We start from the raw sequence: 13,961 nt of genomic DNA, 5'->3' as shown, positions 1-13,961 counted from the left end.
TCTAGCCATTTCTGCGGAACAGACAACCTTGTCTGCCCACATCTCTACAACCACTGATCCTCAATTTTGCCTTTTTGGTGTTGCTTCTTTTTTCCCAATGCTAACGAGTGCAAACATGATCGGCTTTGTGTGATTTTTCTTTTTTCTTTAAATTCTTTTAATCCCTCACAGTCTGATTCGCCTCAGATATGTTCTGCTCTTTAACTATAGATCTGTTCTTAGCTGTTTAGTGTTAGTATAACTGCTTTGTAAGCAGAAGCAAGAGATGGCAGCGGTGTGACATGATAGGTTGTCATTATCCCAACAGCATATTTACTTTCCAAGGTTGAATACATAATTGTTACTTCAATAGCAGCAATTTTTTTGAGGTTCTTTCAATTTTTGGACATTCGGGAGCAAAAACTGAGCAAGTTATTGTAGCTCCTTTGCTATTATTAATTTAAAATCTAGTATAATCACCTTATTTACCCATTCAACCTCTATAATAGCTTCATTTTACACTTATAAACTGGCACAACTCACTTATCTTATTTCTGACTGATGAGAGGAACCAAATAATTTCATCATCTGATTATATCCCAGTTTTCTTGGATAGAGTTTTGTAATGATTCCAATCAAAAAATACAGCACATAACATGTAATAACTGTATTTTTGTTGTTGCATTTTGTTTAGTAATTACTGAAAAGGTACTGAAAGGGCAATTTATATTTGTATGTGTGTTTGCATCAAAGGAGCGTCCTTCTCCAGAAAAGTGGCAGAAGCTGGAGCGCTCTAGAGATTACCGAAATGGAAACGAGCTCAGAGAATACCAGTTAGAGGGAATGAACTGGCTACTGTTCAACTGGTACAACAGGTGAATATACACACTGGAACCATTCTAGTCACATTCACTCACTGAGGTTCAAACAATCCAGGGTAAATTTAGGGCTAAATAAAAGAAATAAAGCAAACTCTCATGATCAGTTAGTTGATTAATTAAAATAAGTCATAAACAATGACAGTTTTACAGTCAGTTAAGCTCCAATTATGCACTGAGGACTACGACTCACCTGGATGGCTCCTATAGGTCATACATACATACATATATACACACTGGTTGTATACATTGTTACTTCTCTAGCAGGCGTGCTCTGTGTGTGGGTGTGTCCTGCCGCTCTCTCCCTGACTCAGGTGCCACCTCTTTCTCCTGTGGAGCCAGTGCGCAGCTGACTCCACTCAGCAATCAATCAACACTGCACTATAAAAGCTGCGGAGAAGCGCTGCCCAGTCTCTCAGTGGGCAAGCTCTGGCAGGGTTGGAAATGTGTCCTCGTGGTGGAGTGTGTCGCAGTGTGCCAGCTTCACTGGCATGTTGTACTTCAATTATGTGTTGAGCTACTAGTGAGTAGTTGTCACCTCCTGCTAGCAGAGAAGTGGGTTTCTTCCTTTGAATGATTCATTAATTTTTTCCCTTTATTTAAAGCAGCATTTATGGTCTGCTGATGTTTTGTTTGTTTGTTTTCTTCTTTTTCTTTGATAGACAACAAAAGAAAAACAGGCAATTTAATTATTATTTTTTTAAACCCAGTTATTTTATTATTAGTCTTAATCCCCTAGTCCTTTTTGGGGGACATTACCTGCATACATAAACTAAAACATCACGCAAACACACTAAAAATCATGGTGAGCACTTCCTGATTGCAAGAAGCAGAGGCCCAAAATAAAACATGAGTGCAACTCCTAACCTAAACGAGACAATAGATGTACTGTATCTAATCTTGTCATATTTTATGGCTTCATTCTAAATGCATTTCAAACTAAAGTCAGCCCCACTGCTGGCCTGAAACAAATGTGGTGCAGAAAACCAGTGAGACTTCCTTTCACTTCAAAAACACAAAAGCACTTTCACATGAGAAACAGTCTTCCAATCTGTGTACCGTAAAAGTCAAAGAAAATTCCTGCAAATGCATGTTGGGATGTAAAACAAGTCTGGCTCTACTGTCATTACAGAAGCAAAATTTAACAAACCTTGCTTTAATTTTTAAAACCTCAAACTTTTTAAATTAGTTTTTAACTTATGAGATTAGAAGTCATCATTTAGATGAGGAGCATTTGTATGTTTGACTGATTCATGTTACGAGATGCAGAGTTCACGTTATTATCACAAATGTGTTGAGACAATTATGTTTACACAAACTGTAATCTATTACATGAAGAAGTTATTGTATAATTTGCACAAATGGATGCCTCTGGTTTTCATCCTAGAAAAAACTGTATACTAGCAGATGAGATGGGTTTGGGAAAGACAATTCAGTCCATCACCTTTCTCTACGAGATCTTCAGCATGGGGATTCGCGGGCCCTTCCTCATCATCGCACCTCTGTCCACCATCACCAACTGGGAGAGGGAGTTTCGCACATGGACGCACATGAACGTTATTGTGTACCACGGCTCGCAGATCAGCCGGCAGATGATCCTGCAGTATGAGATGTTTCACAGAGACCCACAGGTAATGTTTGACTGCAGTCATCTCCTCTCATTGATCAGCCAGGAACTGAATCAGCTGTGTTATGTTTCTCTAGTAGCTTTGAAATGTAAGGTGTGTTCAAATATTTGGTGTTTGATTCCTGTTGAAATTCCAGAGAGGTTGGGGTTTTGGGGCCTTCTACAGTGATATAAAATGTCTTTATTTGCTCTGCAATCACTAAATTAATAGGAAAAATTGAAATGCTACAGGGTCCAGCTTCTCCTTTGGGAAAAAAAATGTAATCAGTTCAACTTTGTTCTGTACTTGCGCTTGAAGCTTAGTCTGTAAGAAACCGAGATTGTGTCATTTTTCAGTATTTTATTTGACAAAACACCTAAAGGCATAAACACCTACATAATAAATAGACCAACTGAAGTAAAAATACAGATAAAGCCAATGTTAAAGTTGGGAGACGGCGCAGAGTCTTTGGATTGATGATTTTTCGTGGTCGGTCAAATGAGTTATCGCAGTTGTAGAGTAAATTTTTATTGCTCATAAATAACTGCAATGTTGTTAAACATCTACCTCAGTATTTATTTATTTGACTCTGTTAAACAGCAGATGTTTTTGTTTATGATTTTCAGCTTGTGTTTAAATCAATAAAAATTGGAAAAATTATACCATTCAGTTGCTAAACACCCGTTCGCTTTCACTCGGCTTGTACACATAACAGTGTTGCATCAGGGTTCTTATTGCTTCTTATTTATGTATAACAGAGAATTATCATTACTATAGTGTATGCGTTTATTATGCAAGCTTTAATTTTTATCTCCGCAGATATCCGAGGGGCTTGAATACTAAGTTTAGTCATGTGAGCCTAATGCAGCTGTGTAGCAGTTTCTGTTGTTTGAGGCATTCTTTATTCTATTTCTTAGTCAGCAAAAGTTCTATAATGTCCACCCCTGAAATACCAAATATGCGTTTTCCTTTTCTTTTTTTATAACAAGGGCAGAGAGACAAGTGTATCAGAGGCAGCAAAGAAAACTGGGATCAAAACTGAACCACAGATGTGATATTGACATGAACCTTTTGATTATCTTGACCCTGAAATATGAAGTTTATATTCTCACCCTTCCCTCTCTCACAGGGTAACACTATCCCAGGTGTGCTTAAGTTTCATGGGCTGATCACCACTTTCGAGATGATCATGGCTGATTGTCCAGAGCTGAGAAAGCTGCACTGGCGCTGTGTGGTGATCGATGAAGCCCACCGGCTAAAAAACAGGAACTGCAAACTGCTTGAGGGTCTCAAACTCATGAACCTGGTCAGTCTGTGTGTGCTATATAAAATAAAATAAAATAAAAAGGCTGTTGTTTTGGTGCTGAAATGTAGTCTTATTTATCCCATTGGTTTTTTTTTTGGTTTTTTTTTTTTAGATGAACTCAGCAGATTATGTGTGTATTTCGTTGTTGTTATTTTATTTCTTCAGTATATTGTACATATTCCAACAGGAACACAAGGTCCTGCTGACAGGAACCCCTCTGCAAAACTCAGTGGAGGAGTTGTTTAGTCTGCTGAACTTCCTGGAGCCACTACAGTTCCCTTCAGAAAGCACATTTCTCGAAGAATTTGGAGACCTCAAGACTGACGAACAGGTATGCACAGTTTACAGTTTTCCTCCATTCTAGATTTTAACCAAGAAAAATGAAAATTTTGACGTCGTGTGCTAACATTGCTATTCTCTCCGGCCCATCTTGCCTTTCGCTCTGTTTATTTTTTCCTCTTACTGAGCATCGCATTCACACTTTGTCTAATTTCTCCAAAAGGTGAAGAAGCTTCAGGCCATTCTGAAACCCATGATGCTAAGAAGACTGAAAGATGACGTGGAGAAAAATCTCGCACCTAAAGAAGAGACGATTATAGAGGTACGGCTGTGTTTTCGTGTGTGCTTGATATAGAAATGTAAGATGGGAGTAATGCTCCTATTTTTACAGTTCTCTGAGCTCTTTGCTGGGAAATATTTTTATCTTGCTGCATTCTGTTATGGCTGAATGATTCATCAAACATTACTGATGAAAGCTTCATTCACTTGGCAACAATACTGAATCCAGCAATTACACTTATTTTTATCAGTATTATTAGTCTTTATTAGTCTCTTAAAACACAACTAAATAAAAATGAAATTAAAATGAAGTTGTCAGTTAATTAAAATGAGTGTTCATCTGTGATGAGTGTCTGGTCTTGTTTCCTCTGGGTGCTCCAGTTTCCTTTCATATTCCAAACACATACAGATACAGCCACTTAAAATGGCCACCGCATCGCTGACAGGACCATGATGGATGTCTGTTGGAATTCTTGACCGATTGTCGACTGATAGATAACCGTAATGATATACCCTGCCTGTAACAGAATAGAATAGAATTCAACTTTATTGTCATTGCACATGCACAGGTACAGACGATGCAAACACGATTGTAACTCCCATAAGCAGTATTTAGGAAAACCAGTGGTAATTTCTTAAGTATCCACCAGGGGGAGCAGCGTGGAGGCGCATTCATTTACAGAGCCGCTACACACGTTTTCAAACATTTTGCGCTGTGAAAGAGAAAGTCCAACTTCAACAACAGGTATGAGTCCCGCAAAAAAGCGTTCAACCCGCAGTCTTTATTTAGTTAGTTATAAGTGCAAAAACTCTATGTGCTGATAGATAGGCGAGAATTTACAGTCATTAACGTTCAACCTGATGTGCGACTATACAAACGGCGCTCTCAGCCCCAACAGATTTTTATTTTTTTTTTTAAATATGCAATTTAGATTATTAGCAGCTGATACGCATTTTATATATTTTGTATAATTACAAATAATTTGTAATTTTATTTTATTTTTTTCTGAACTTTATGACAAAGTTAAAATGAGGGATTTTTGCTCTCCTCGTTTTAGTGCTTGTTGTTCAGCTGCTGAGATTCATTTGCATATTGCCACCTCTTAATGATGAGAAATAAGAGCCCCCCCACCCCCAGCTCTGCCTGTCTGTAAAACCTTCTTAGTGAATGCCATTGATGTGTTTTGTCCTTTTATAAAGTTAATCACAAAAGATTTGTCAAATTTTTTTAGATTACTGTTAAAATCTGTTTTCCACAGTAGCCATATTAAAACTGCTGTTGATACATCTGCAAACCTTGTGACATCATGTTAAATTATTAAGTGTAATTTAAAAATGTAAGTAATTTCTACTTTATAGGATGATCTGTCAAGTCAGAACATGCTTGTTTAAATTCGTTGAGGTCCGCACAGAGAAAACAGTTTTCAGTGCAAGTCCGCGTTTGTGAAAACAACGACATCAGAATTTTTTTTTATCTTGGGGTAACTGAGCGCATGTCTCTATTGTCTCTACTGTTACAACAGGATGTATGACAAAGAGGAAAATAAGAGAAAGCATCAATAGGTCCCCTTGAAGATTTCTTCTCCATAACACTGACACACAGCACGCTATATCGGCTTGTGTCATTACTTAACAGCTGCTTAAAAAAAAGAAACACAATTTTAAATGGATGCTTTTTTTCTTTCCCGTCTTCTTTTCAGGTTGAGCTGACTAACATTCAAAAGAAATACTACCGAGCCATCTTGGAGAAGAACTTCTCTTTCCTGTCCAAAGGAGCAAACCAGCACAACATGCCCAACCTCATTAACACCATGATGGAGCTTCGCAAGTGCTGCAACCACCCTTACCTTATCACAGGTGAGAGCAAACATGCAAGCACTCACAGATTGTTATTCATTATTCATAGTCAAGCAGTTGTTCACCCACTCCCTCACTCTCCACTCCCACACTCATTGACCTTGTGTGCATGAATCTGCCTCCTTTGTTTTATGTACACATCTTTGATAACAGAATTATTTATTGAATTTATTACTTATTAATGTATTAGCACAATATATTTACAATACCATGTTGTCAGCTAACAGCGAGTCAAAACAGTTTAGAAAGAAACCATGAGTGCGAGAGGTAGCTGTGTTGAAGCGTAGTGCCATGCACCCAGATTCTGGGTGTTTTTCCTTTCAAGCATAGAATGCTTAAATAAAATAAATGTACCTTGGTTTGCCTTGACTTGCTTTACCTTTGCCTTCTTTTGTTTTTCTAGGAGCTGAAGAGAAGATTCTGGAAAGTTTCAAGAAGAGCCACAGTCCAGAAGCACCAGACTTCCAGCTGCAGGCCATGATCCAGGCAGCCGGTAAACTGGTGCTGATCGATAAGCTGCTGCCAAAACTGCTAGCCGGAGGACATAAAGTCCTAGTCTTCTCCCAGATGGTCCGCTGTCTGGATATCCTTGAGGACTACCTCATACAGAGGCGGTAAGGGGAAAGTACAGCAGGCTAGAAAAGAGCGAGGTAATATTCAGAGTAAAGGAAATGTTAGTCAGGTAATTTGGGAAAGAGAGAAGAAAATTTGAAAAGGAAAAAAAAATGCAACATTTTTCAAAAAGGAGAAAGGGGAAAAGTCGATTTACCCTCAAATCTGTGTTGGTGTGTTATCTCCAGCTACACCTATGAACGCATTGACGGTCGTGTGCGTGGGAACCTGCGGCAGGCAGCCATCGACCGCTTCTGTAAGCCAGATTCAGACCGCTTCGTGTTCCTTCTCTGCACCAGAGCTGGAGGGCTGGGAATCAACCTGACAGCTGCTGACACCTGCATCATCTTTGACTCAGACTGGAACCCCCAGAATGACCTGCAGGTGGGCACAGAGCTGCGTAAAGCATCCAAAGAAGCCGTCACAAATTTGCACATGCTGTATGTAACTGATGAGACCAGAATGCCTACTGACATACAAATGAATTTGTGTTGTCAGAGCATCATAAAAAAGATGGAGATCTATCTTAATCATGCTCTCGTTTGACTGTGCTAACTTGCTGCTTGTCTCATTCATGTAATATGTAGTGACATTTGTGATGAATAGTGGGACTGCAGTGGTTGACAAAATGCACGCTTGAAAGGATGCCTTGAATAATGAAGTGAGCATGCAGTGTTACTTGACTCGGAAGGTATAAGTCTTCTCCCGGCTCTGATGCAATGCCTGTTTCTGTATCTTGTATCAAGCTTTCTTAAAATCTTTACAGTTACGAAGATTTTTCATTAACGTGTCGATTTTGATTTTGTCAAGTCCCTGTTTTTGTCTTTCTTGCTGATCTGTTAAATGTTGAACAAATTCACTCTAATTAAACTACAGGTTAATGTGCTCATGCACAGTTAGTTTAAAAAAAAAAACAAAAAAATAGAAACTCCTAAATAGACATGGTTGAATCCTCATGCTAAAAACAATTTCTCTTAACTTATAAACTCATTTATCTTTACACTTAATTCTGGAAAGTAATTGAAGCTAAATATCGATCCTTCCATTTTCTACCCCTTATCCTGGTCGGCATTACAGGGGCAGATGTACAGCAGACCTACTTCTTCCTAACCACTACCTCTAATGTGTATAAAAATATAGAATAATTATGTTACAGTTATGCTGAATTTGGCAAACGTTAGTCACAAGCACTGATGCAAACAATATGCAAATCTTACAGATTTAAATTTACTTTGATCTTTACCTTTTCTTTAATGATGTATAAATAGTCTCAGGCCCTCATAAAGTATTTTCAAACCAAGCTGAGAGAAAGTCTCTGTAAAATGTAATGCTTTACACTTCCATGCTTCCTACTGTTATAGGCCCAGGCACGCTGCCACCGGATTGGCCAAAGCAAAGCGGTGAAAGTCTACAGGCTGATCACCAGAAACTCGTATGAGAGGGAAATGTTTGACAAAGCCAGTCTAAAGCTGGGACTGGACAAAGCCGTCCTTCAAGACATCAACCGTAAAGGAAGCCTCAATGGAGTAAGAGATTAGTTTTGAGATATTCTTATATTGTATACGATTGTTTAATCTGTATTCATTTTGGTGTGAGATGGTCTGCTGTGTATGTATGAGGGAGAGAAACCCTCAAATCCTAGCTTGTGTCTGTTTTGCGACAGGTGCAGCAGCTTTCAAAGATGGAAGTGGAGGATTTGTTGAAAAAAGGAGCATATGGAGCCTTAATGGATGAAGAAGACGAGGGCTCCAAATTTTGTGAAGAAGACATTGATCAGATACTTCAGAGGAGAACTCAGACAATCACCATCCAGTCTGAAGGGAAAGGCTCCACGTTCGCTAAGGTGGAAATTCTTAAACAACATTAAACTCCTTAAAGCCTAAAACTTAAAAAAGGCTGCACGCTGGAGGGATTTTTAGGGTCTCAAATGGTGTTTTAATTCGGCCCCATAGTCTAGGTGGTGTTCACAAGCTCTGAAAGCGGAATACTTTAAATAGTTTGGCGTGAAGATCAAATGTCTTAGTACAAAATATTTGTGCTAAACCTGAGAAATTGGCAGCTTAAGACCAAACATTTGATCGTAAGCCAGCTTGTGTCAAAACCAAGTAAACATCATTTTGGGTCTTAATATTTTTCCCCCCCGCCTTCTGCTTCTCGTTCCTCAGGCCAGTTTCATCTCATCAGGTAACAGAACAGACATTTCTCTGGATGACCCCAACTTCTGGCAGAAATGGGCCAAGATCGCTGAAGTAGAGATAGACTCCAAATCAGAGAAGGTAAGGAGGCTGACAGAAAATGAAAACAAGACGGGATGAATGAAAGAAAAGGAATAAGGATGTGAATACTCTAAAACATCAGACTTGAAAGTGTGAATAATAGAAGGATGAAAAAAACTTTTTTACAGTTTTACTGAAGTAGAATGCACACCTAAAACTGGAGATGTCTTTAAACTGTGTGTGTGGGGGGATGGTATTTTGTGCTCCGAACACCTAAAAACTGAAACCCCCAGTGACATGAGGATGTTTGTGATCTTCATCCTTTCCCTTTTTCCTCAGGGTTCTTTCCTTTTTGAACACCACCAGAGGATAAAACTTAGTTAGAACCTTCTTTAAAATACTTCATCCTGTTATTAGAAAGACTCATGCAATTCTTGATCAGAGGCTGTCTACATTTATCTTCTATCCAGGAGTCACTGGTAATTGACACACCCCGTGTAAGGAAGCAGACCCGTCATTACAACTCCTTTGAGGATGATGAGCTGATGGAGTTTTCAGAGCTGGACAGCGACTCAGAAGAGCGGCCTTGTCGAACTCGTCGCCTGGGTGAACGTAGCCGCCGCTACCTCCGTGCCGAATGTTTCCGGGTTGAAAAGAATCTTCTAATATTCGGGTAGGACCGGAGAGTGTGTTAAAGAAAACTGCATATGCCATATTAGACCATCAAGACTCTTAAACTCAGTTCGAAAGACAAAACGGAGACCATTCTTTTTCCAAGCTGCTGCAGAATATCTCCTTAGCGGTGGAATGATTTTTTGTTTTAGGAATGCATATACATGCTTAACAGGTGACATCTAACAGCTGGCAGTTCATGGCCATTAGACAGCGTGGCATAATTAATAATGACTTAACCTTTATCTCATATGTTTTTTAATTTGGGAGCTGAAGTGTGAACGTAAATGAGCCGAAATACAACATTAAAGTTTTCAGTTTGATTTGTTGTGGAAAATTTTCAATAAAGTTGTGATCACACACAGTTTGTTTCAAAGAACAGATCACTGATAGAAATCTGCTGCATTTTCCTTTACTATCTCATTTGTTTCCTGTGTGCATTTCTGTCCGCCCTCTCTGTTCTTTCTAGGTGGGGTCGGTGGAAGGATATCCTAAACCATGGTCGGTTTAAATGGCACCTCACAGAGAGAGACATGGAGGTGATCTGTAGGTAAGAGTAAGAGGAATCATCATTATCGTCTGTTTGTTAGCAGTAGCCAGAGTCCGACACATCATGTTTCCTTTTTGTTGTGTAGGGCTCTTCTGGTTTACTGCCTGAGACACTACAAAGGCGATGACAAGATAAAGAGCTTCATCTGGGATCTGATCACACCCACCAAGGAAGGCCAAGATCAGGCACTCGTAAATCACTCTGGTTAGCATTTTACTCTGCACATGTGCTACAATATACAGTATAAAGTCAGCTTATGACCTAAAGATTGCACCACGTATTGGAATGTATAGACCAGGATTAACTACTGGTATAAATACAAAGTTAAATTGGTAGCATTAACTCTGTGGAGAATCTTTCCTTTCCTCCTTGTCTGCATTGCAGGTTTATCAGCTCCCGTTCCTCGGGGTAGGAAGGGGAAGAAGCTGAAGAATCAGCTGAATGTTACTGAGGTGAAGAATGCTGACTGGCTGGTCCATTGTAACCCAGAGGTGGTGCTGCAGGATGAGAGCTACAAGAAACACCTCAAACAACACTGCAACAAGTCAGTGCATTAACAGAGCTTTTTGCTTATCACTACTTACATGAAGGACTTTATTTTACACTAGAGTGTGTTTGGTGGTGTTTATTTACAACATACAGAGTTTACGACATGGATTATGACACCGCTTCTCCTTTCTCACTCCACAGGGTGCTACTGAGGGTGCGGATGTTGTACTACCTAAAGGTGGAGGTTCTAGGGGAAGCTGCCACTCAAGGTTTAGAGGGGGTACCTGCCAGGTATGATGCAGACAACGTATCATTCACATAGTGTCAGATCAGTTGGCACTGCTGACCAGATCTGGCAAGAAATGAAAACCTTAAAATGAGCTGATTTGTTCAGCATTTTGGTCTTCCCACTTTTTTAAGCTCACATTTTATCTTTTACTGTTAACGTTGGGGGGAAATATGATTGACTGGCTTGTGTTTTAGTGCACTGACTTGACGCTGACAGCACTGACGGATGGACTGTTTGTGTGTGTTGACAGTAAACTTGAGGTGCCGCTACCTGACGTCGACTACATAGAGATTCCAGTGTCATGGTGGGATGCAGAAGCTGACAAGTCTCTCCTCATTGGGGTTCACAAACATGGTGAATACAGATGTCACATTTGGCACAATATTTTGCCATGCAGCATCTACTTTTTTTTTTTTTTTTTTGCTGTGTGCTTTAATAAATATTCAGTTGTTAATTGTTTACAAATTTTTACCAAGCTCGACTTGAATTTGAACAGACTTTAAGGAACAAACATAGATGCCATCTGTTATTTGTGTGTGCAATGTGTAGTACTCTCAGATCTGTGTTTACACAATTTTTATTTGTTTATTTATTTATTTACTTTTTTTTTTTTTTTTTGCTGAAGATGAGAAACTGCTTTAGAATATCACTGGACACCTACCAACATTCATTGGAAAGGAATATATGTGTCATATGTTTCCCAGATATTGACTTTTCTTGGGTGGGATGGTTAAGCATATCAACCCTTGTGTGCATATAGCTTTAGATTTATTTATTAGTTTGGGTGAAAGAAGTAATTAATTAAGTAGACAATCCCGTTGTTTTTATATTAGGTGTCAGTCATACAGACCTTGAGACTGGTCTGCAGTCCCCTGTGTCCCCTGTAAATGTGTATCCCCCAACAGGTTGGTGATTGGTTGCTCGCTGTTGCCAGGTGCAATCAGTCGGAAAGCTGCACCAAAAACCTAACCGTGCATGCTTTGCTCACTAGCAGATTGCTGTGGTTGACTCTAGTTTGCATGGAAGAAGCCAACTTTCTGCAAACACTTGCCATTTACTCTTCCAGCTATAGTGAAACTGGAAAAAATGTGATGCAAACCAGAAACGGGGAAGATTCAGATTCAAAGTGAAGGTTGTGTTGCACTTTTCATTTACCTCCAAACAGTAGTTTGCAACTGTTTTGGAGACAAGTTGGGACTATCTGTGCAACCTACTGATGACCATGACAACCTGTTAGCAACTAAAAGCAAGGAGGTTTTTCAGTGCAGCACCTCTTTGCGACTAAATTCTAGCTAGCAAATGTCTGCAACCTCCAGTAAGCACATGCCAACCTGTCCCGGAAAACACACTTTTCCTTAGAGACCAGTGGTTACAGTGGGGGACATTGACCGCTCTCTAGGACTGAGTGAATAGGTTTTAAGTAACTGATTTCACATCAACTACCAATAATGTCGAGCATCCACTCACAACAGTTGATATTAGATACGTTTGCCTTGTGACTGATGCTTGTTAGATGGTAACTGACTGTGGCGTTATTTTTGTGCCACTATTCTGAGTGCACGTAAAAAAAAAATGTGAGCACACGTAAAAAAATTTTGCAGGTGCAAGTGTTGCATTTTGAGGAGAAATTTATTTTGAATGAAGAAAAGCTAAATTTGAATGAACAAAATTCATTGCTGCGTGCAGAAAATGCATTTCAGTGTTTGCTATTATCCATACACGCACACAATAGCAGCCCCTCTCGCTCAGTTTTTGCTCGCAATGTGTTGCTTGCGCTCTCAACATTTCTGCCCGTGCGCGCTCAACTCTTTCTGTACACCGTTATATTTGTGCCACAAAACCAGCCAATCACAGACTTGGATGCAAAAAAAAAATCTGATTGGCTGTTTTGGTCTCCAATCAGCTCGAAATGACGAAATGCAATATCCCAGAATCCATTTCGTCTCAAACGAGGCAGTGGCGGAGGAATGCAGAGTGGCGGAGTTTGAAATATTGCTCTTTCTGGGTCACAAAATAAACTTTTAAGATATTTTTATGAGAGAATGGTGCTGTGTAAACTTCAAATATCTGTTTGATTTATCAAAACATCACATATTTGCAAAAGTGCTCTGTTTTCGGAGATGCCAACACCACTCAGACTTCACTGTTATATTAGTTCTTGCTACACTATAACATGCTATGCTGAGCTTACTAAGGCTGCAGAGCAAAACATGATAATGGAGTTTTAATCTTTCTTCAAGAAAAAAACAGCTGATAATTGCTCCATTACTGATATAATGTATTGTTTATTAACTTATTAAGTGTTTGTTTTTCCATGCATACACAATGTGCAAACGTCCTGCTGCCTCAAATACTTGTTCACACTAGTAAAAGTGTTTTTCCTCTGACAGGATATGAGCGGTACAATGCAATGCGTGCTGATCCAGACTTGTGTTTTCTGGAAAGAGTGGGGATGCCTGATGTGACAGCTCTGTCCTCAGAGCAAGCAGGAGGAGAGGTGGCCTCTGACGTCGCTGACAGGTAAGGTACACGGAGACAAACACCAACACAGCAGACCACCGCGATTGTGTTCATAGATTGCTGAAAAGGTTTTTCGGGTATTCGGGAAAATTCGAAACATTATCATCTTCTGTTTGTTGTAATTTTTGTCTTTCTTTTTGCTGTGTGTGTAACAATGAGATGTTTATATGAGTACGTCGTACTAGATTTGGTATGTGAAACGATGATTAAACACACTGATCGTTTTGGCACAGGGACCCTTCTCAGCACGTTATAAAAAGGCCTCAAAAACTTACTGTGGCAGCTCACACCGTGTTTTGGTCGTGCATATTAAAAACAAATTCTTTGTTGATATTACCTCAGTTTCTATCAGCTGACCCTCAGTAACCTCTTTGTTTAGCACAGGGCCATTAATTAGCTTCCCTGCAGATCTTCAGCAGTTCTTTGTA

The 13,961-nt window shown here is 39.5% G+C and overlaps 1 protein-coding gene across 1 annotated transcript in view; it reads left to right on the top strand.

Moving 5' to 3' along the window:
• chd6 (chromodomain helicase DNA binding protein 6) overlaps positions 1 to 13,961 on the top strand; it is a 95,068-nt gene that overhangs the window by 61,220 nt on the left and 19,887 nt on the right. The window contains exons 12-29 of the mRNA XM_085353387.1: positions 733 to 854; positions 2,245 to 2,488; positions 3,594 to 3,770; positions 3,958 to 4,101; positions 4,273 to 4,371; positions 6,029 to 6,185; positions 6,589 to 6,799; positions 6,986 to 7,181; positions 8,159 to 8,323; positions 8,461 to 8,640; positions 8,963 to 9,073; positions 9,484 to 9,686; positions 10,155 to 10,235; positions 10,321 to 10,439; positions 10,620 to 10,779; positions 10,926 to 11,015; positions 11,264 to 11,367; positions 13,404 to 13,533. Of these exons, the coding sequence (XP_085209513.1) occupies positions 733 to 854; positions 2,245 to 2,488; positions 3,594 to 3,770; positions 3,958 to 4,101; positions 4,273 to 4,371; positions 6,029 to 6,185; positions 6,589 to 6,799; positions 6,986 to 7,181; positions 8,159 to 8,323; positions 8,461 to 8,640; positions 8,963 to 9,073; positions 9,484 to 9,686; positions 10,155 to 10,235; positions 10,321 to 10,439; positions 10,620 to 10,779; positions 10,926 to 11,015; positions 11,264 to 11,367; positions 13,404 to 13,533 (2,693 nt within the window). The remainder of the gene's footprint in view (positions 1 to 732; positions 855 to 2,244; positions 2,489 to 3,593; positions 3,771 to 3,957; positions 4,102 to 4,272; positions 4,372 to 6,028; positions 6,186 to 6,588; positions 6,800 to 6,985; positions 7,182 to 8,158; positions 8,324 to 8,460; positions 8,641 to 8,962; positions 9,074 to 9,483; positions 9,687 to 10,154; positions 10,236 to 10,320; positions 10,440 to 10,619; positions 10,780 to 10,925; positions 11,016 to 11,263; positions 11,368 to 13,403; positions 13,534 to 13,961) is intronic.

This window comes from Diplotaxodon limnothrissa, linkage group LG5, assembly GCF_057381915.1.
Source record: "Diplotaxodon limnothrissa isolate DT_005_m linkage group LG5, D_limnothrissa_male_GT1.1, whole genome shotgun sequence".
NCBI lineage: Eukaryota > Metazoa > Chordata > Actinopteri > Cichliformes > Cichlidae > Diplotaxodon > Diplotaxodon limnothrissa.
This window is presented reverse-complemented; position numbering and strand designations above follow the sequence as displayed.